This window comes from Gastrolobium bilobum, unplaced genomic scaffold (assembly GCF_033153095.1).
Source record: "Gastrolobium bilobum isolate Gb01-03AN ecotype WA unplaced genomic scaffold, APGP_CSIRO_Gbil_v1 utg2810, whole genome shotgun sequence".
Classification (NCBI taxonomy): Eukaryota; Viridiplantae; Streptophyta; class Magnoliopsida; order Fabales; family Fabaceae; genus Gastrolobium; species Gastrolobium bilobum.
The window spans coordinates 298,316-319,462 of record NW_026895666.1 but is presented as its reverse complement, the minus strand read 5'-3'; the positions used below and the strand labels follow the sequence as shown (position 1 = coordinate 319,462).

General features: G+C 36.7%; 3 protein-coding genes and 1 non-coding gene across 6 annotated transcripts; 3 read left to right on the top strand and 1 right to left on the bottom strand.

Annotated features, from left to right (window-relative positions):
• Positions 1 to 478: 478 nt before the first annotated feature.
• Positions 479 to 1,895, top strand: LOC133288177 (dof zinc finger protein DOF2.2-like). The gene has a single exon (XM_061485886.1). It carries the CDS (start codon positions 649 to 651, stop codon positions 1,669 to 1,671), a length of 1,023 nt encoding a protein of 340 aa, XP_061341870.1. The 5' UTR covers positions 479 to 648; the 3' UTR covers positions 1,672 to 1,895.
• A 4,003-nt stretch (positions 1,896 to 5,898) lies between these two features.
• LOC133287250 (L-ascorbate oxidase homolog) lies at positions 5,899 to 13,778 on the bottom strand. Of its 3 annotated transcripts, XM_061484835.1 has the most exons (9): positions 13,629 to 13,778; positions 13,401 to 13,510; positions 7,732 to 8,002; positions 7,375 to 7,438; positions 7,297 to 7,336; positions 6,887 to 7,246; positions 6,426 to 6,791; positions 6,247 to 6,325; positions 5,899 to 6,109 (listed from the first exon to the last, which is right to left on the bottom strand). In XM_061484835.1, exons 1-9 carry the CDS (start codon positions 13,770 to 13,772, stop codon positions 5,906 to 5,908), a joined length of 1,638 nt encoding a protein of 545 aa, XP_061340819.1. In that variant the 5' UTR covers positions 13,773 to 13,778; the 3' UTR covers positions 5,899 to 5,905. The 3 variants fall into 3 exon arrangements, with proteins under 3 accessions (XP_061340819.1, XP_061340811.1, XP_061340802.1); XM_061484827.1 differs by lacking the exon at positions 7,297 to 7,336 and having other exon boundaries at positions 6,247 to 6,326; positions 6,412 to 6,791; positions 6,887 to 7,232; positions 7,342 to 7,438; XM_061484818.1 differs by lacking the exon at positions 7,297 to 7,336 and having other exon boundaries at positions 6,887 to 7,232; positions 7,342 to 7,438.
• A 3,258-nt stretch (positions 13,779 to 17,036) lies between these two features.
• Positions 17,037 to 18,082, top strand: LOC133287270 (reticulon-like protein B13). Its single transcript, XM_061484845.1, has 4 exons — positions 17,037 to 17,157; positions 17,265 to 17,463; positions 17,576 to 17,787; positions 17,868 to 18,082. The coding sequence occupies exons 1-4, from the start codon at positions 17,100 to 17,102 to the stop codon at positions 18,041 to 18,043; spliced, it is 645 nt and encodes a 214-aa protein (XP_061340829.1). The 5' UTR covers positions 17,037 to 17,099; the 3' UTR covers positions 18,044 to 18,082.
• Positions 18,083 to 18,408: 326 nt separating this feature from the next.
• TRNAW-CCA (transfer RNA tryptophan (anticodon CCA)) lies at positions 18,409 to 18,480 on the top strand. The gene has a single exon. It is a non-coding gene; the product is annotated as a tRNA-Trp (tRNA).
• The last annotated feature ends 2,667 nt before the right edge of the window (positions 18,481 to 21,147 follow it).

Below are 21,147 nucleotides of genomic sequence, written 5' to 3'. Positions count from 1 at the left end.
TGTAATTTATTATTTTTAATCTTACAAAATAATTTTTTGACTCTACCTTAATTTCAATTTTGATAATTTTTCTTAATGAGATCATATACTAATTAACCCTGCCAAAATCTTTGATTACGTACAATGCCATCTAATATTTTAAGAACATATAATAGAAGAATTGAAATTTAAAAAATTATCATTTGTAATGGTTAATAGACTTACCAACCAAGAATTTTCTCGCTTCAAATAAAACTTCCAACATTAAAGAGTTTTGATTTATGACATGGATGGCCTAAATGGGAGTTCATGAATGATGACTTTCTTTCTCTCACATGGACTCTATAAAAATATACTTTTAAATAATCTTTTGGCAGTGTCCCCATTCTATATATTCTTTTGCAGCAAGAAGGACCAAACTGACAACAAAGCAACCCCAATTGAATTCCCAAAGGTGATTTCATCATATAGCTAGATCCAACCCAATTCTCTCTCTCTCTCTCTCTCTCTCTTTCCATTTCACGCATTCATTAGTACACATAGCAAACCTACTTTCTTTCGCTTTTCTCTCCACTAACACAAAAAGACTCTCCATTCACTACCCTTTTGCTTTTCGTGTTTTTGGATTGTTCTACTTCTACATCCAAAAAACAAAAAAAAAACATAAAGATGATCCAAGAACTGTTGGGTGGTGCTAGCTTCATATCAGGAGAAAGGAAAATCTCCATTAACGGAGAAGCTCTACTAACACACACACCCTCTCCTAGCTCTCTTCCTTCTTGCACAGCAAGCGTTACCACCACTTCTACAGCTAACGCCGCCGCCACTACCACCACCACCACCACTGCTGCTGCCTCATCAAATTCAGAAAATCAAAACTTGAGGTGCCCGCGATGTGATTCGTCGAACACAAAGTTCTGTTACTACAACAACTACAACCTCACTCAGCCTCGCCACTTCTGCAAGACATGTCGCCGTTACTGGACCAAAGGAGGTGCTCTCAGGAATGTTCCGATCGGAGGTGGCTGCCGGAAAAACAAGAGCGTCAGCGTGTCCAACTCCGTAGCAAAGGTAAGTGCTACAAAGATGAAAGCAGTGGCATCGGAGCTTGGAAGGTCAGGACTTGGTCATGGTTATGATCATGAGCTTCCACTAACCCCTATCCTGTGGGGTTCGCCACAAAATACTCATCTATTGGCTTTAATGAGAGCTAGCCAAAACCAAAACCAAAACCCTAACCCTAACCCTAGTCCCATGTCCATTAATGCTGTTACAGTCAAGGAAGAAGGGAACTTAATGGGATCGCAGTCCCACATGGTGACTGAACCATTGATTGGAAATGGGTTGTTGAATCCTAGAACCCTAGGCTATGATGCTGTTGGACAAGCTCCTTCATTGGGTCTATTCAGCTCTTTTTGGAGAAACAATCAAGAGCAGACACATCAAACAAATAATGGCTTTGTACTTGGAGAACTTCAAAACAGTGGAATTCAAGAACTTTACCATAAGCTCAGGTCATCATCAGTTAATTATTGCAGTGACAGTTCACCAATATTTCTGGGAAACATGGCTTCTTCCCCTTCTTTATCCAACATTTTAGATTCATCTTCAGTTCATGGGAGTGAATTAGGGTGCTGGAATCCAACCGTTTCTTGGTCTGATCCTCCCACAACCAATGGTGCATACCCTTAACAGCTGAAACTGTTTTTCTCCATTTTCTTTTCTCATTAGGTAGAACTCCTTAATTAATTTGTATTTGTAGAGTCTTTTATTTTGTGGTTGTTTGTTTGCTTTGGTTGTGTGTTTGGTTGATGTTGTGTTTAGCTTAGCTCTCAAAGGGTAAGAACCAGAGAGTTTCCATTGACTGGAAAACGTCGTAGTGTTTCTCAAATGCTTCATGTTGTTGTTAAATCTCTTCATTTTATTTATTTCTGCACCTTCGCTTCTTCCTTTTCAACTTTTTCCCGTCTCTCTTTACTTCACCTCTAAAACGCCTAATACAATTTTTTCTGCTTTCTGTGCACTATGCTAGTGACCAAGAGTTGTGGGTCCTCTACAAATATATATATATATATATATATATATATATATATATATATGTAAAATAATAGGCATCATCAAAATGCAAAGATTTAGGGTGTATTGACGTTACATCAGAGGCAACAGTCAATATATATATTTTATAAGACCAAAGAAAAAAGAGTAAAGCTGGGCTACAAGAATATATCATCTTGGAAAACTAAAAAACTTTAGGGTTTCGTTATTAAGAAGTACCGAAGGTGGTGGGTAGCATATGCAAATGCAAGATTTTGTTTTGTTACGAGAAATCTATGAATCTAATGCAAAAGCAGCCTTTGGAAAGAGTTTCCTGAACAGCACTAGATTCTTGATGTTGATTGTGAGGAATCCACCTGCACTTGTTTCTTGATACAGCCTTCGCTGAACAACTATGCCTTACTTCTGTTTCTCCGGTATTATTGCACTAAATTTATTTACTTCCAACACTGAAAAAAAAACTCTCTCACCTCTAATCTGTGTTTGATATACACTGAATTAGCAGTATAATAGGATTATGTTATCCTATTATGTGTTTGGAGTAAACAAGATATCATCAGGATATAAATATAATTGGACTAAAATACCTTTTATAAAATTTGTGTAAAAAAATCATAGTGATAATGTGTTTTTTTCAAAAGCGAGAACGAGAACCAGAAGCCCAAAGAAAAAGAAAAAAAGAAAAGAGGAGGATATATATAAAAAAGGCTGAAGGTGCAAAGTGTTTGTTAGATGGAGTATCAAAATCAGTACATGTTCAACGAAACAGTTGAAGTTGAACTTGTAAAATTTCCCAAGCGAAGCGAGAACGAGAACTAGAAGCCTAAAAGAAATGAAAATTATTTTTCGTTAGGTTTCTTTTTTTCTTTTCTTTTTTCAGATTTGTTCCCATTGTTCGTCGATTAGGATTATTGAACGCATATTCCCCTGATTCAATTGCAAATCTGTCTGTTTTCTATTTTTGATTTATGAGAGTTAAAAGTGCTGAAAAATTTAAAATTTAATATGAAGTGGGCAAGGAAATCAAACAGGATGGATGAAAAGGGGTTTAGCTTACAAAAGGATGCTCTTGTTTTCTATGGATAAGTTGGGAAATAAAAAATTAAATTTTGCTATATTTGGTTTCTAACCCAAGCCCCCCGGTTTGGCCAAGATAAAATAACTCAACTTAATAAGTTTATTCTATCCTATGAACTCATGTAGGATTTTTTTATTTTTTTTGGGACAAAACCAAACGTCTCATAAAAACATGATAGGATAAATTTTCATTGTTCATCTTTCGAGCTAGCCAGGTAGCTGTCTACTCATGCATCTTGGTACGAAACAGTAATGTGAGCCTATCTATCCTACTATATATGTGAATTGAGAATCACCCGGCGGTCATCTGAAAACAGTGTTTGGGCTTCCTTTATCACCCCATAGTTTTCCTGTTTAGGGCTATGGACCCTCGCTCATGGTGCATGAATAAAAATCTTTTACGTCAACAAATGATCCCCAATTAAACAAAAAATATACTTAAATATTAGGAGAAGGATATACTTACCACTAAAAAAATTTACAACATTTACAACTAACTTAATCACCATTGATTTCCGTCAATCTAACGGTTATCATTTATTGGAAATTATTAGGTCGCATTTATTAATTAATTATTATTTCTAATAAATTATAACCGTTAGATTGACGAAAATCAACGGTAATTAAATTGGTTGTAAAGATGGTAAACTTTTTTGGTGGTAAGTTATCCTGCCCTATATATTATGAGAGTTATAATTAATCTCGGTAATTTAAAAAATATCTAGATCTAGTTAAAAAAAATTTTAATCTTGTAACTTTTTGATGCCATATGTTATGTAATAGGAATAGTGTAATATTATATAGGAATCTCTCTAATCAAACTAATTCTAATGACACCTTTTGCTATGTTTCACTCAAAGGTAGCAAATGATAGTTTTGGATGTCCAATAATTCTCCTCCCCCTTTCCATCTCCTAACTGCAACCATGCGCTTCTTTCTTACAAAACATATATAATGTGGTATATTGGTTTTCTTTCTTATTTATTTTTTTCAAATAAAATAAGAATATATTTAATTTCGATTATTTTTTAAATAAGAATTTTAATAAATCCTTCAAAATATTTTTTAGTGTATTTGGATGTAAATTTTTTTTTATAAAATGACTACTTAAACAAAAAAAGTCAGATATAACTTACTTTAAAAGTAATGATATTTTCATTTGTATCCAAACAAGCTCTTAATATATTTTTTAAAAGTTTAAATTTTTTTCTTATGATAAAATCATCATGTTAGATAAAAATGAAAACAAATTTTATCATGCAAGACAAGAACGGACAAATATTCTCATAAAGTACTAGTAATATTTAAAAAAAAATTAGGACTGTTATGGATATATACATCATATCCTAACTACTCACCTGAATCCACATAAATACATAATTATCTCAACAATATTGAGCAATCAAGTACTCAAGATAAGGACCTCATCCCAACAGAAAGTGAGTTGAATCCTAACGCAATCTGGGAGATCTAAAAAGGCTCAAGCCTAAGAAGGTAATTCTTATAAATAAGAGCCTAAAGACTCCAGGTACACACTTTTAACCTATTTACTATTACTGTCAACACTGTGCACACACCACGTCTTGGCTATAAGCCTATTGCTTGTGCGCAGTGATTGAGATATTGACCATAGGCCAGATACATACCTACTCCTTATCTTGAGCAATCAAGTACTCAAGATAAGGACCTCATCCCAACAGAAAGGGAGATGAATCCTAACGCAATCTGGGAGATCTAAAAAGGTCCAAGCCTAGGAAGGTAAATCTTATAAATAAGAGCTTAAAGACCCCAGCTACACACTTTTAACCTGTTTACTATTACTGTCAACACTGTGCACACACCACATTTTGGCTATAAGCCTATTGCTTGTGCGCAGTGATTGGGATATTGACCATAGGCCAGATACATACCTACTTCTACGGTATTTCTGAGCGCATACCATCTGGTATAGCAATACGGTCTATCTAGGACCTAGCAAGGACCTATCTTATTATTCATTTACGTGAAAGAATTCAAATGATATTTTTGGTCGTGTAGTGGTATGACATGTGTACGAGCTATGGCAAATTAACAAGAGCTTTGTGAATCTGTTACATTGTATTGTTTATTTTATCATGATTTCCATTATTTTTGGAGACCAGCCCAGTCTAAACAAGTATATGGGCTAAGGTCAAATATAATACAAAGTGGCCCAAATTGTAGCATTAAACCAAAGAGAAATATCTTGTGGATTCATGACACGAAGCATGATCCAGACTAAAGGGAACAACATGAAATCCTGAATTAACGAAATAGCGATTTTCACAATTTCACTATTAGGACTAATTTAAGATGACGATATCAGATTGCTAAACTAGCACCATGAGATGGATCTGGTGACCCTCCTATTTTTTATTTTTTATTTTTAATACTACCATGAGGTATCTTCACACAGGACTAACATGTTCGAATATAACTTTGACCTGAACATAAGGTGCTTTGAATCCTTGTACTTCATGTAAAATCCTTGCTAGCTGATCAAATTTAAGTGAACGAAATCCAACTCAATTAATTCATAAATTATAACTGTAAATAATTAAGTATGAAATCAATTGTTAAATTACAAATGAGCAATGGAAATTTAATACAAGACTTTTTTCAATATACGTAATAAGACTATAAGAAATTTGAGAAATTAACTTCTCTCCATATGTTCTTTTTAAAAAAATAAAAAAAAAATCTAATTGTAGTCAAGCCCTCATGACTAGAAGATAGATACGCCAATAAATAGGAGGTTGATACTTGATAGTTGATACTAAGGGTGATGTCCAACAGCTTTGCCGCAAAGCAGGGCATTATTGGGAATGTCATATTCATTAGCAAGGTTTTGCTGTGCATTCCACACCCTGAGATAGAACTGTTGACCAAGATATTGCCTTTCCCATATTGCAGACCTCAGGTTCCACATACCTTGGTTATCCAAGGACACCAATATTGTAGTCCACGAGTTTGGATACACCTACATTCATTTGAAACACACCAGTTAAGCATATAAAAAAGAAACAAACAAATAGGTAAATTTTATCATAAAAGTTTTAAGTACTTTCTCTAAAGAAATCTCAACACAAGGAATAAGGCACTTTCTTGCTTAGCTACCTGTGCAGTGTGTCTAGTCAGGGCATCCACTAGATTATAGGTACTTCTACTGGCATCTGTCCACTGGCCGAAACCATAACTGTAATTGTACCAATGAACATTATTAAAACTCCCTTAAGCTATTGCAATAAAAATAAAGATAAATCGAAACAAAACTCAAATCAAGGAAGCTGACATACCCAACAACCCAAAAATCATAACCATCAAGATGCCAAGATTGCATGGTGTTTTCATTGTTCTGGAAAACAACCTCAATAAAATCATGGAGAGAAGTTGGCAATACTGAGGTAGCTATATATGCGGGACCCTCAGAGGGAGCGCTTTGAAGTGAATTCATACTGAAGATTCCGGGAATGTTGAAGTTATCAGCAAGCTTCAGAGGGGTATCAGGGTTAACATAAGAGACCCGGTTAACAGCATAACGGAGCTTCCCATTAATCAAAGGTGCTGAATTGGCCAATTTAATTATTTTTGTAGGAGTTATCTTCCCATAATGGAATGACCCTTGTGGGTTAGGCCTAGCAGCATTTGCTGTCAGATTCCATCTGCAGGAATAGTTAATTTTAAACATATTAAAATCTATAAATAAATCAAAGCAAACTCAATAAGGCTTTTCTTTTATTAGGATTTTTTGAACAACCTGTATGTTCTAGCTTGCTTCATAGACCAATCATAATTGTCAGCGGGGGGAACAGGCAAGGGTCCTGATGCTTGGGACTGAGAGTTTGTGTAATGTAGCACTGCAGTTGTCGTGAGAAGTGTCTTGGTAAATCTTGTTGAGGCAACAACGTAATAATCCTTTGGAGGCTGATTTAAGGTTACTAACACAGCAACTGATTGCCCAACATGTACATCAAGGGAGTCGTATAGGTTCTGGACAGTGTGTGATCCTTCAACCTCAACCAGCTTTAGAGTATGACCCTGAATTCTGAAGTTAATTGAGGTTGACAAGCCCACATTTGATATCCTGAACATATAGGTTTTTCCTGAAAGCAAAGTGCAAATACCGTTGGTAAAAGCAATTTTGACATAGTCGAATGTGTCACTTAGAATTTGGGCTTTGTTGAACTATATCCTTTGAAAACACAGCCTTACCCTGGTCACCAGTGAAGGTAGAATGAGCCTGACCATTGACAAGGAGGCCATCTGGAAAGGCAAGAGATTTTCCAGAATCCAAAGATTGCCTTAATGTCTGCAAACAAGAAAAAAAATGATGTTAACAACTTAACATGACAGGAAACAATAGGAATTTTAATTTTCACCCTAATCTCAAATTTAGGGTGGCAAATTTTCTCAGGGAGCACAATGCAGTAAGGGGGCGTGACCAAGACATGGAAACGTCTTCAACATTAGACATGAATTCCTATTAAGAAATATTAGCATCCAGTATATATATCCAATGAATCTCAGCAGCAGAGCAATTTGAAGGATATTTTAAAATAGTATATTTATGAGGAAAGGGAAAAAAATCTTGAGCTTGTTTACCTTGTGGTTGGTCTTGTACCAATCACCAATGAGTAAAGTAAAATCTCCATCAGGGTTTGGATAAGGGATTGGGATGACAGATCTATGATAAACATTGAGTCCTCCAAACCCTCCAGATGCTTTATGCAGTTTAGTTGATGGAAAGTATGTATAAGTGCCAATCTGATCCTTGGCCTGAAACCTGTAAGTGTAATTTGAGTTCGGAGGAATGGGGCAGTTGGTTCCCAAAACTCCATCTTGCCATGAATTCTTCCTTTGTTTAATGCCGTTCCTATTTTATGACAACAATGTTAAATCATGTTCTTAAAGAAAATCTCACAACCAGATAATAAGGACACTGAGAAAATTCAACTCTGTTATGCCATTGCTCATTATCTTAAAACAAGGTGAGAAGGGAAAATAACGGCAGATATATTGGAAACCTTGAAAACTCTTTTTCTTTTGATTTCTGATATTGATAAAGGGGTTTTGAAATTTCAGTAAGATAATCATCTTATTGGACAAAATGCCGCTTTTCTGGCTACTATTAACGGATGCAGTGGATAAAGATGATACAACTTAACTTAATGCTGATACAGCCTAACTTAACTTCTAACTGATGCGTAACTTACGGATTCTGTTGTACAGTTAGTTAGTAGATTCAGTTAGTTAGTTGTTAAGCATAGTTAGCGTTAGCGTTTTGTTAATAGGCTTAGTGTATCGTAGAGGCTATAGCTTTCTTTTGTATATATACTTTGCACATTGCTTTATTCAGTAAGAATGAATCATTTCAATACAAATCTCAATATGGTATCAGAGCCACACAAAGGGCTCTGATAATCACGCAAACCGCTTATTCGTTTTCTTCGTTTCTTGCGTTTCTTCTCTTTTGATTTCAATTGATATTCTTGAGTTTTGAGATGGCAAATCATGTTGCTGCTCCTGATTTTGTGATGAATCCGTCGAATCCGTATTATCTACATCCAAACGAGAGTCCATCGTTGATCCTGGTATCACCTCCATTGACAGGGAAGAATTATCATACCTGGTGTCGTGCTATGACTGTATCATTGATTTCTAAAAACAAGTTAAGCTTTGTTGATGGATCTATTATGGCTCCTGATCCAACAGATCCACTTTTTCCTTCTTGGCAGCGTTGCAACACAATGGTCCTTTCATGGATCCATCGCTCAATAGCAGAAAACATAGCTCAATCAATAATCTGGATTGAACGAGCATACGAAGCATGGAGAGATCTGAGAGATCGTTTCTCACAGTCAGACATTTTCAGGATTACTGAAATTCAAGAAGACATGTACAAGCTGCAACAAGGTGATAGGAGTATTAGTGATTATTTCACACAGTTGAATATCCTATGGGATGAGCTTGAGAATCTCAAGCCATCACCAAGGTGTAGATGTATTGTACCGTGTAATTGTGGAGCCTTGACACTGGCAAGGACACAGAGAGATAATGATTACGTAATTCGTCTTCTAAGAGGATTAAATGAGCAATATGCTCAGGCGAGATCACAGATAATGCTTATTGATCCACTTCCCAATGTGAATCGAGTGTTCTCAATGGTTACACAGCAAGAACGTCATTTGCAAGTTGGTAGCATCAATGAAGTTCAACCTGATGCAGGTATTTTTGCTAATCTAGCAAGTCAAAACACCTTCCAGAGAGGAGGTGGCAGCTACAATCGAGGTCGTGGCCGTTTCAATTCCTATGGAAGAGGCCAAAACAGTGGAGGAAGACTTTGTACATACTGTGGCCGCATAAATCACACTATAGAGACTTGTTTTCACAAACACGGGTTTCCACCAGGTTTTAGGAGCAGGAACAATCATTCTGCATATTATGCAGAAGCTGGTGAAGAACCACATCAAGAGGCTCTCTCTTCAACTCCAAATGTTTCTTCTCAGCATCCTTTCTCACAGGAGCAGTATCAGCAAATTCTGAGTATGATACAGAATCAACCACAAGAGACCAATCCTGATCCACATACCTTGAACTTTGCACAATCCTCTGCTAATCAGGTAGACACAGATATGCAACCATCCCACACTCAATCAGGTAAAATTCCAATCCAGTGGTTACTTGACACAGGGGCCACGGATCACATATCACACGATATTTCCCAATTTTGTTTCCTTCAAAGGATAAAGCACACACTTATCACTTTACCTAATGGTCATCGAGTCATAGCCACACATTCTGGCACAATAAAATTGTCACCTCAGCTTATTCTCCTAGATGTGTTATATGTTCCTAATTTCCATGTCAATTTAGTATCTGTTACTAAATTTTTGAAAACTACTGCATTCACACTAATTTTTTCTGGTCCATCTTGTTACCTGCAACAGCCTCATACCAAAGTGATGACTGGTTTTGCTAGGCAGCAAAATGGGCTTTATGTGATAGATCTTGAAGGTACGGGTAAATCAACCTTCCAATACACTGCAGCTTGCAATACGATTTCTAACTCAAATAAAGACACTCTCCTTTGGCACAGACGACTTGGGCACATCCCTACGAAACTGATGCAGCAGATGTCCATTACTTTCCCTTGTATTAGTTGTTCTGAATTACTAGAACCTTGTGATGTATGCTTTTATGCTAAACAGAAAAAGCTACCTTTTGTATCAAGCTCTACTAAAACCAATAAACCTTTTGATTTGGTCCATGCCGACATTTAGGGCCCTTGTTCATTATCCTCAATTCATGGTGAAAAATATTTTTTAACGCTAGTTGATGAATTTTCCAAGTTCACATGGGTGATCTTGATGAAGAACAAAAGTGAAACCCGAAACCATATCCAACACTTTATTACACTCATTGCAACCCAGTTTAATACTACCATTAAAACCATTAGAAGTGACAATGGCAATGAATTTAAGATGAAAGACTATTTTCTCAGCAAAGGCATAATCCATCAAACATCCTGTGTTGCCACTCCTCAGCAGAATGGGGTAGTGGAGCGCAAACACCAGCACCTCTTGAATGTAGCTAGATCCTTATTTTTTCAAGCCCATTTACCATCTACTCTTTGGCCTTGCACAATTATCCATGCTACCCATTTGATAAATAGAACTATTACTCCCTTATTGTCTAATCATTCCCCTTATGAAATGCTTTACAACATCAAACCTGATCTTACACACCTCAAGGTTCTTGGCTGTCTATGTTTTGCCACAACTAACACTGCTCATCGCACCAAATTTGCCCCACGGGCCATCAAATGTGCTTTCCTCGGTTACAAACAAGGAACTAAGGGATTCATTGTTTATGATCTAGCTTCCCATCAAATCCATATCTCTCGAAATGTTACCTTTTTTGAACATCATTTTCCTTTCCAAAAGGCTGATACCCCATTCCTTGTCACCACACATTTTCATCCTCTTTATGATGTTCCTTCTATCATTCCTCCAACACCTCAACCACAACCACACCCTCACCCTCAACCACTTCCACAACCACAACCACTTCCACAACCACAACCACAACCACAACCACTTCCACAACCACAACCACCTCCACAATCCACACCTGCTGATCCTCACCCTTTACAGGATCCTTTACTTGTTCATACTGCTTCACCACGTCGATCCACTCGCCCTCATCATCCTCCTCGCTATCTTCAAGACTATCACACTGCCCTGCTTACTGCCAAGCAACATCATTCACATGGAGGTATGATCTCTTCTTCTCATGCTTTATCTACTCCATATCCTTTGTCTAACGTGTTATCCTATTCACATTGCACACCACCTTATAAAAAAATTTGTCTTACGGTTTCTGCCAACACTGAACCTCACACATATGCCCAAGCTATAAAACATGTTCATTGGCAACAAGCTATGCAATCAGAACTTGCTGCCCTTGCACTTAACCATACTTGGTCTCTTGTTGATTTACCTCCTGGCAAGCTTCCCATTGGTTGTAAATGGGTTTTCAAAATCAAATATCATGCTGATGGCTCCATTGAACGCTATAAGGCTCGTTTAGTGGCCAAGGGGTTCACTCAACTCGAAGGTGTTGATTACTTCGACACATTCTCTCCTGTTGCAAAGGTCACGACCATCAGGGCTCTTCTCTCCATTGCTGTAGCGCAGGGCTGGCACCTTCACCAGTTGGATGTAAACAATGCTTTCCTCCATGGTGATCTCCATGAGGAAGTGTACATGTCTCTCCCTCCTGGTCTTTCCTCTTCCAAACCTGGTCAGGTTTGCCGTTTACACAAGTCTCTCTACGGCTTGAAACAAGCCAGCCGTCAATGGCATTCCAAGTTGTCTACGGCTCTGCTCTCCCTTGGCTATCTCCAATCATCTGCAGATCACTCCCTCTTCACCCTTCGACGTGGCTCAGGCTTTACTGCTCTCCTTGTGTATGTCGACGATATTGTTCTGTCGGGTAATGATCTGGATGAAATCACGCGTGTCAAATGCTTTCTGGATGACCATTTTAAGATCAAGAATCTGGGCAATCTTCGCTACTTCCTTGGTCTTGAAATCTCACGATCGTCTACTGGTTTATCTGTTAATCAAAGAAAGTATGTGTTGGAGATTTTATCTGACGCTGGGCTTCTAGGAGCCAAGCCTATGGCTACTCCGATGGACTCTTCATGCAAACTCACCTCATCCTCTGGCTCACCTTTGGAGGACCCTTCTTCTTATCGTAGACTCATTGGCAGGCTCCTATACCTCACTACAACGCGTCCTGATATTGCCTTCGCTGTTAATCGCCTTAGCCAGTTTGTTTCTTAACCCTCTGACGTGCATTTACAGGCTGCACATAGGGTGCTTCGTTACCTCAAAGGCATCGCCCAGCTTCTGTCTACTGTGATAGTCGTTCTGCCATTGCTCTTGCGCATAATCCTGCCTTCCATGAGCGTTCCAAACATATCGAGATTGACTGCCATGTCACTCGCGAGAAGATCCGTTCTGGCTTGCTTCATCTTTTACCCATTGCCTCATCCGCTCAACTGGGTGATTTCTTCACCAAGCCTCTCCCTTCGGTCCAGTTTCGCCTCTTGCTCTCCAAACTTGGCGTTCTTGATGTTCACCGCCCAGTTTGTGGGGGGGTATTAACGGATGCAGTGGATAAAGATGATACAACTTAACTTAATGCTGATACAGCCTAACTTAACTTCTAACTGATGCGTAACTTACGGATTCTGTTGTACAGTTAGTTAGTAGATTCAGTTAGTTAGTTGTTAAGCATAGTTAGCGTTAGCGTTTTGTTAATAGGCTTAGTGTATCGTAGAGGCTATAGCTTTCTTTTGTATATATACTTTGCACATTGCTTTATTCAGTAAGAATGAATCATTTCAATACAAATCTCAATAACTTCTAGGCAAATATGTCATCTCTGACTCTCTTTTAATAAACCTTAGAATATACAGTCATGTAAAAGTTTCATAAAGTTTAAACCGCTATTGAGTTGAACTAATGTAGCCCTATTTGTAGAAGTTAAGCAGTAAATGCTGCCTATAACAAAAATGCCACCTTGTTGCCCAACTCTGTTCATCCAACATGTTAAAATAATAAGATCTATCATAACTAAGCAGCTAAAGGGACATTCAAAGAAAACACAAGTTGATATGTACACAAAAGGGAGTTTATGCAGACCATAAAGCACAGATTATGAATCAAGCAGGAGAAAAGGCACAGGGAATCATAGAACCTCACCAAGTGAGTAGAAATGGCTCGTCCAGCTTGTTTATGAGGTTGAGAATTACGTTGTCATTAGTTACCAAGTCAAGTCTAGGGCCGGGAAACTGACCATTGATAAGAATAACCTTCAAAAAGAAAGCACCAAAGTGTCAGAATCAGAGTTCCAAAGATAACCTCTAGAATCTAGCATCAAGTAATCCAAGAATAGATCATAGATCCAATAAAAGCATATTGGTTACACACCTGTTGGGGACTACCCAGGGGAGAAAGAGTCCCATAAGTCACCGTCCATGTGTAGAACTTATATGCATCTTCTGCTTTTACTAGAGACACACTTGCTAAAGCAATAACAATGCATTGCAGATAAAGCAAACTAGTTTTTCCCATTGTGTCTACTGAAAATGACAAGAGAGAAAAACACACTGATATTTTATTTCACTTCCTTTGAGAGAAAATAAAAGAATGCCGGGAACTAGGAACTAAAAATGGAGCATCAATGTTGAGTTTCTATAAAAGGAAGCTATTTGGAAATTACCAGATCTGGGCTCTGATGAAAGAGTTACACACTTCAAGAGTGACACACCCACTTAGGTTTGGAGCCTTAATATAAACAAAAGTGAACTGAGCTGGAAAACATGATTGGATTTACTAATTGAGAATTGTTTTAATAATAATTTGAAGATTTTGTTTGTTTCCTAAGGTTGCAAATTGATCATTCATATTCGGCGCGGCTAACTAACGCGTTTCCGTGTGTAAGTTGTTGCTTCCAGCTAAGAAGTACCATGCTACTTTTGAAATTATGTCGAATATATGATGGGTTTATCATCTATCATTTAACATGATCATAAAAAGTTTCCTACACACAACATTTTGTGGGGCTCGTATGAAAAAAAAAAAAAAAAAACTTCGGCACGCAACAAATCTCTATAACATAACACAATCACTTTTCCTATAACATAACTCTTATAAAATTCATATATCATTTTATTAAAGTTAAACTGTTGCTAGTCCCATAACTCTTATAGAATCCACTCAGATTTATACGAGTATAATAGAAAAAAAAATTGTATAACAAAAACAAAAATATTAAATCTTTAAACTATAGGATAATAAAGAGTAAGACAGAGCACCGACAAGACCATTATTCTGAATTTCTTTTTGGAGCAATTTGACGGATATGCATTTATATTTATAACATTTAATACATGTTTCAAAATATGTCCATGTGAAGTTCATAAAGGGTACAAAGAGCTTTGATGAGATATATAACTTTTGTTTAACCACTTGAATTTAAAATGAAAAAACTCTGATATAAAAAATTAATAATAACGTTGAAACTAAAACATATGAACAAAAGTAAAGATATACTCTGCTCGTAAGTGTATACCACGTGGTAAATTGAGCAACCAACCGAGAGAGAGGCGAATAAGACTTCAATTTTATTTGTAAAGTACTTTCCCAATAGTTTGAAACGTTGATTAAAAATAAAGCTTAATTATAATTAATCTAATTTTCTTTCACTTTCAATGTAAATATTGTATATTTAGTATTTAATAATGTGCTACAATATTATTAAAAAGGTTGGTAACATTTAATTTTAATGTATATTTTAAAAGTGTTTTATAGATCATTAAATGATTTTGTAAAAAAAATTATGCAGTCCTAATAATGTAGCTAATTTAAACCCATTTTATGGATGAACATAAAATAAACAACATATAAATACTATCTATGTACACTATCGATTGCATACATCATACATGCAGTTTCGCGAATCTACTTCTGGTCTATATTATTTTTCCACGAACTTTCTTTCTCTTTTATTAGTATTGCACTCTTTTTGAACTACAAGAAATCAAGAATAGCCCAGAGGGGCAATACTGTACAATCGCCGATTCTGACATCCCAGAGACAACTGTAATTATTTTAAATTTTTGTTGAATCATACTGGTTCAAGGCGGCTAGTTTCCATTCGGAAATTGTGTTATCGAATCTAAGCTAGATAAGACTCGTTAACATGGAGCTTTAAGTAATGCACATTGGAAATTATCTAAAAGAATAATGAGGCAATTACCGAGTCTTCCCTTGGACGGCCAAATAATTAATACAACTCTTACGATACAAAAAAAACTCAACCTAGGAGAGCTCATCCTGTAAAGAATTGTGATATACCACTCCAAAAGCTAGCTCAAAATGTGAGAGTGTCTAAGGTCTTATAAACTCTCACATTAGTTGCTCTTCAACTAATGTGGGACTATATATCTCAACACGCCCCCTCACGCAAGAGCCATCTTGGCTTGAAGCGTGGATTATACAACAGGCCCAATCTTTGGTTCCACTTTAAAGTGGGAGGCGGTGAGGATCAAACCTCAAGCTCTGATATCATATAAAGAATCTTGGGATACACCACCCCAAACGCTAGCTCAAATGGTGGAAGTGTCCAAGGTCTTATAAACTCACACATTAGTTACTCTTCAACTAATCAACTAATGTGGGACTATATATCTCAAAACATCCTTAATTTTTTTGATTATCCGGAGGCAACTAGGGCATCAAATCCTAAGAGGCACATATTGATTGTGTTTAACTCAACTATTAGTCAACAATAAAGGGGGTAAAAAAGAATCAAATTTAATAAAGGCCATAAACAGATGGGCATATTTTGTGTGTATCGATAGCTTCTTGCATATTTTGTAAATTATTTATATCTTTATTTCTTAAAATATAGAGAAAAGTGTTTATCCTTTTAAATGATACAACTTGTGTTATTTTTTTCTCACAAAGAAATAAGATCCGCACCTTTATTTTATTTTTTTGTCCATTCTCTTTTCCTATAATCTATCTTTTTCTCTTAATTAAAATGACACAATTTTATATCTTTTAAAATGATATCTATTTTGTTATCAAAAAAAAAAAATGATATCTATTTTTTTTTTTCTAAAACATAATGGGAAATTTAGACAGGGTGTAGGAAAAAAAGTTGGACCACGCCCAACAGTGATGGGCATACACACGATGAGACATTGAGATGTAACACATAGATAAATGGGCTAAAAGCCCATGCTTCGGGAGGATGGGCGTGCCCATGACGAGATATTGAGATGTAAGTCACATCAAGAAAATGGATGCACTGTTCAGATCTCAAGTATCCCTACAAATTAAGAACAAAACTTTAGTGCTCGGTAGTTTATTTTAGATTAGGTAGATGAATTTTGAGATTCTAGAAATTTGTATAAAATTTGCCTACATATTTTAAAATAAATAATTAATGCATTGAATTTCAATGTATCAGTTGCACTTAAGATATTTTTCTATAATTTATCATCATATTATTATAAGAGGAGGGTTATATTAATAAAAAAAATTAGAAATTTATAAATTACATGGATAAAATTTCATTCAAAAATATTTTATTAATAAGATATAATATAAGTTATATAAAAAAATTATAAATATAACGTGTCCTTTCTTATTATATATGACAACATCAAATAGAAGAATGTAAAATGTAGGTGGAGGTGCCACGAAGGCTACAAGGTTTCCACGTTTGTTAGAGTCCCACACGTGTAAGGCAGGCACAGAATCACCCTGTTGACAAAAACCTCCACCGAAAGTCTAGTATATTGGTACAACATTTTGAAGCGAAAACAATACCTGGTAGCTCCTGCTCCTCATACCCTTGGATATAATCTTCATTCAATTTCAATCTTTCTCATGTCTGCAAACATAGAAGCAGAAACACAACCTTTGACAACTCCTCCTTATTCCTCAGGTAATTAATTTGATTATGCTGTATGCTCATTAAGTGGTAACAATATTTAGAGTTGGAAATTCTCTTGACCCAAAGATCATGTGTCGTGCTTGGATTTTGTGGCGCAGATGGTAACAACGAAATAGTGAAGGACGTAATCCTATGGAGAAGAAAGAAACTAAGTGCGACTGTTCTTGTAACAGCAACATTAACATGGGTGTTGATGGAAGTATGGCAATTCAACTTCCTCACTGTGGTTTCATGGGTGGCTATAATTGTTACTGCTTCAATGTTCCTCTATGCCAATATGCTTAAACTTTTGGGCAAGTAAGCACCCTTCTGCTACAATTTTCTCTGTCTAATGGAAGATTCTTCTTCATTACATGTAGTAGCTAGCTTAATTTATTTATGTTTTTTCTTCTGTTTGTGTGAAATTCAGGGAACCCCTGAACTTGTCGATGTTGGAATTAAGAGAAGAAACAACTCTAAGAATGGCTAATACAGTTAGAGCATGGATTGAAGAAGCAATAAGGTGGTTGTTCCTGGTGAGCGCAGAGAAAGATTGGCCTGTATTTGTTGGAGTTGTTGCTGGCTTATGGTTACTCTCTTGTGTAGGAAGCTGCATGGACCTCCTAACACTCATTTATATAGGTATATAATATGAGTAATTTCTTTTATACACTCTTTCCCTCTCGATCTCTCTTTATGTATATTTTATTTTTGGTGTATAGGTATATTAGCGGGCATGACGGCTCCAGTAACATATGTGAAGAACGAGGACAACATTAAGAGATTCATAAAGTGGTTGAGGGAGAAATGCGAGAGGTCTTACGAGGTTTTTGATGAGAAGGCCATTAAGAAAATTAAGAGAGTAGTGAACGAGAAGAAGGGGAAGAAAACAGAGTAATCTGCTTTTGTAGTTTGTAACTTGATATGTAAATTATATGCGCGGTTATCTTTTATCAATTAATAAATATTTTAAGTTGTTACATTCCTATTTGTTATATAGGAAATATTACTCTCCTTTCACATGAGGTAACTTATCTCATTTTCTCTCACTTCGATTTTCGCACCCTACTTTTTTTTCTTTTTCTTTTTTCTTACAATAATGGGACCCACTCATTTTCTCTCTACCACATAAGTTATCTTATGTGGAAGGAGATTAATAAAACCCTTCTTATATTTGGCAATATCAGACAAGGACTAGGATTCACGACCTAAATAATAACATTTTTATATCAGATTATATTGTAACCAATTATGCTTAAAAGTGGATCCGTGGCGCAATGGTAGCGCGTCTGACTCCAGATCAGAAGGTTGCGTGTTCGATTCACGTCGGGTTCAAATCACATTTTTTGGCCTTCGAGGGTTCAAATATCGGAATAGTTTAGGGGAAAAAAAATTAAAATAATGTTATTTAATTAAATAATTACATATTTATTGCAATTTTGGAAAAAATTACGGATCTATTGCACACTGTGACGTCTTTTTTGGGCGTCACATGTGACGCCCCATTGAGGCGTCTCGCCCTAAGGGAAGACGCCCAAATGGGGCGTCTCTCGTGTGGCGTTGACACGTGTCACTTTTTTTTCAAAAAAAAAATTAATTTAATCATAGAACTTCTAAAGGCCATAACTTTTGACTCGAGTATCCAAATCAGTTAGTTCTTTTTTGATTCCACATAACTTTTCGAGATCTACGCAATGACATCTCATTTGATATATTTTATTTCTCATGAATGTTTTTCAAAAATAAAATTACCTAAATTAGGCGTGATTGCCTCTTGATTGAAACCCAATTTAGACGTGATTGGTGATGTGTTACGTTTTGACACGTGTTGACACATGTCACATTTTTAAACTCAGAAGCCTCTGAGTTCTGCGTTTGTGATTTAATACAAAAAATAAATCAAGATTTACCTTGGCGCTGAGTTAGTGGGGTTGGATATGTGTTCGATTCCCGCTGAATGCATTCTTGGGGAGGGGGCTGAACCTTTAGCCATCACTGTTTCCGTTCCCCCGCACTCCGGATTAGTCTCATAGCCGGCTCAAAGAGTCGAAGCTCGTGGGGATACCGGAGGGAGCCAACTCGTCTCAAAGAGATCATTAGGGTTGAGTAACTCCAAAAAAAAAAAACAAATCAAGATTTAATGTGTGATTTAAATTAAAAGTAACAATTATTATTAATAACGAAAACAAAATAAAGATTTGATTTTTGATTTAAACTCAAATATACATATAGTTTGAAAAACTATTGGTGAGAAATAAAATATATCAAATGAGATGTCATTGCGTAAATCTCAAAAAGTTATGTGAAATCAAAAAAAAATTTACCTAATTTGGATACTCGAGTCAAAAGTTATGGCCTTTAGAAATTTTATGATTAAATTAATTTTTTTTGGGAAAAAAAAGTGACACGTGTCAACGCCACACGAGAGACGCCCCATTTGGGCGTCTTCCCCTAGGGTGAGACGCCTCAATGAGGCGTCACATGTGACGCCCAAAAAGGGCGTCACAATGTGCAATAGATCCGTAATTTTTCCCAAAACTGCAATAAATACGTAATTATTTAATTAAATAACATTATTTTAATTTTTTTGCCATAGTTTAGGTGTTACTTCTTCTCTCTCTTTTTTTAACTAGGTTAGCTTTTACTTAAAGCTGAATAAAATTACTTTTTTAATTACATCGGGAGGATCGGGAGTACGTGAATCTCCCATTGACACTTTTTTTTAGTACAACAAGGGGCAAATCTTCAAAAGAAAACTACAAGAAAATTAGATCTGAGACCAAACACGAACCCAGCTTAACAGGACACTCAGAGAGGAGAACAAATGGCTCCCTTCCAGAGTTGGCAAGTTTAGCAAGATGATTTGCACGACAATTACACACCTGTTTCACATGCTTGAAACTGAGACACCAATCAAGATTACACATCTTTTTAATTCTGTCCACCAGCTGAAGTTGGCAACTACTGTCATTAACTGAATTGATGGCTTGGATTGCTAAGAGGCTATCACTCTCCACCACAACGCACCGAGCATTGTTATCCCAAGCCACACACATGCCTATATAAATAGCCCATAATTATGCCATGAGAGGGGGACATATCCTAATCTTATATAAAAAGCCTTTTATCCACGAACCTTTATCGTTTCTTATTAACCCTCCACAAGTGGCTAACTCAGGGTTCTTCTTGACTGAAGCATCAACATTTAATTTCCACCATCCATTGGGTGGGGTTGTCCAGTTATCTCTTTGCATAGGAACAGTGGGGACTTGAGTCCGAGGCTTGTTGATAGAACTAGTTTTGATATCTCTAATGAAGGAGGAAATAGCCACTAAGGGGTTATCAGGCCTAGGGACTCAAGGGGAGTGAGTCTCGCTGTTCCGCCACTTCCACAGGTACCAGATGGAGGTCACAAAAATGTCCTTCCAATTTAAGAGTTGGTTATGGGGCCAACCTTTACTCATATTTTTCTGGAATCAATCCTTAAAAGGTAAAGAGGAGAAATCAACTGGAATATTACCTGAGAACCAGGCATCCCAGAGGGAGTTCGCCTTGCTGCAATCACGAAAGACATAGGAGATACTCTCCTCTTGATGTGCACAGGTATGGTAGAGGGGTGATCCTCCCCACCTGGTTGTGTGCTTGTTCGTGAGGATGCGTTCATGATACATCATCCAAAGAAAGGACCTCAGCCTGTGGGGGCTATTCCAGCTCCAGATTTTGTTCCAATTTGTATCAGTCTATAGCTCATCAAAATTCATAAGCATGCTATAGGCACTTTTGACCAGATTTTTAGGGGTACCTTGTCCTTTCGAAATCAATTTATCATATCCTTTCTCCTTAGAAGGAGGGAGGATGGCGCAGATGGACTGCATAGCCTCCACAGGAAGAACTCTTGAATATCCTCCAACTTCCAATTTCTTAACGAAGCATCCACGATGTCAGCTACCTTTATGTCCACATCTTCCACAACAATAATGTTATCCGAAACATAATCAAGCA

Bases quoted from the DNA above. Each gene is read 5' to 3' on its own strand.
- LOC133288177 (XM_061485886.1), top strand. From the start codon at position 649: ATGATCCAAGAACTGTTGGGTGGTGCTAGCTTCATATCAGGAGAAAGG.
- LOC133287250 (XM_061484835.1), bottom strand. From the start codon at position 13,772: ATGGGAAAAACTAGTTTGCTTTATCTGCAATGCATTGTTATTGCTTTA. The intron at 13,511-13,628 runs GTGTGTAACCAA...TTCTTTTTGAAG, and splicing joins CCCTGGGTAGTCCCCAACAG to GTTATTCTTATCAATGGTCA. The intron at 7,247-7,296 runs CTAAGTGACACA...CAACGGTATTTG, and splicing joins AGTTCAACAAAGCCCAAATT to CACTTTGCTTTCAGGAAAAA.
- LOC133287270 (XM_061484845.1), top strand. From the start codon at position 17,100: ATGTCTGCAAACATAGAAGCAGAAACACAACCTTTGACAACTCCTCCT. The intron at 17,464-17,575 runs GTAAGCACCCTT...TGTGAAATTCAG, and splicing joins ATGCTTAAACTTTTGGGCAA to GGAACCCCTGAACTTGTCGA. The intron at 17,788-17,867 runs GTATATAATATG...TTTGGTGTATAG, and splicing joins CCTAACACTCATTTATATAG to GTATATTAGCGGGCATGACG.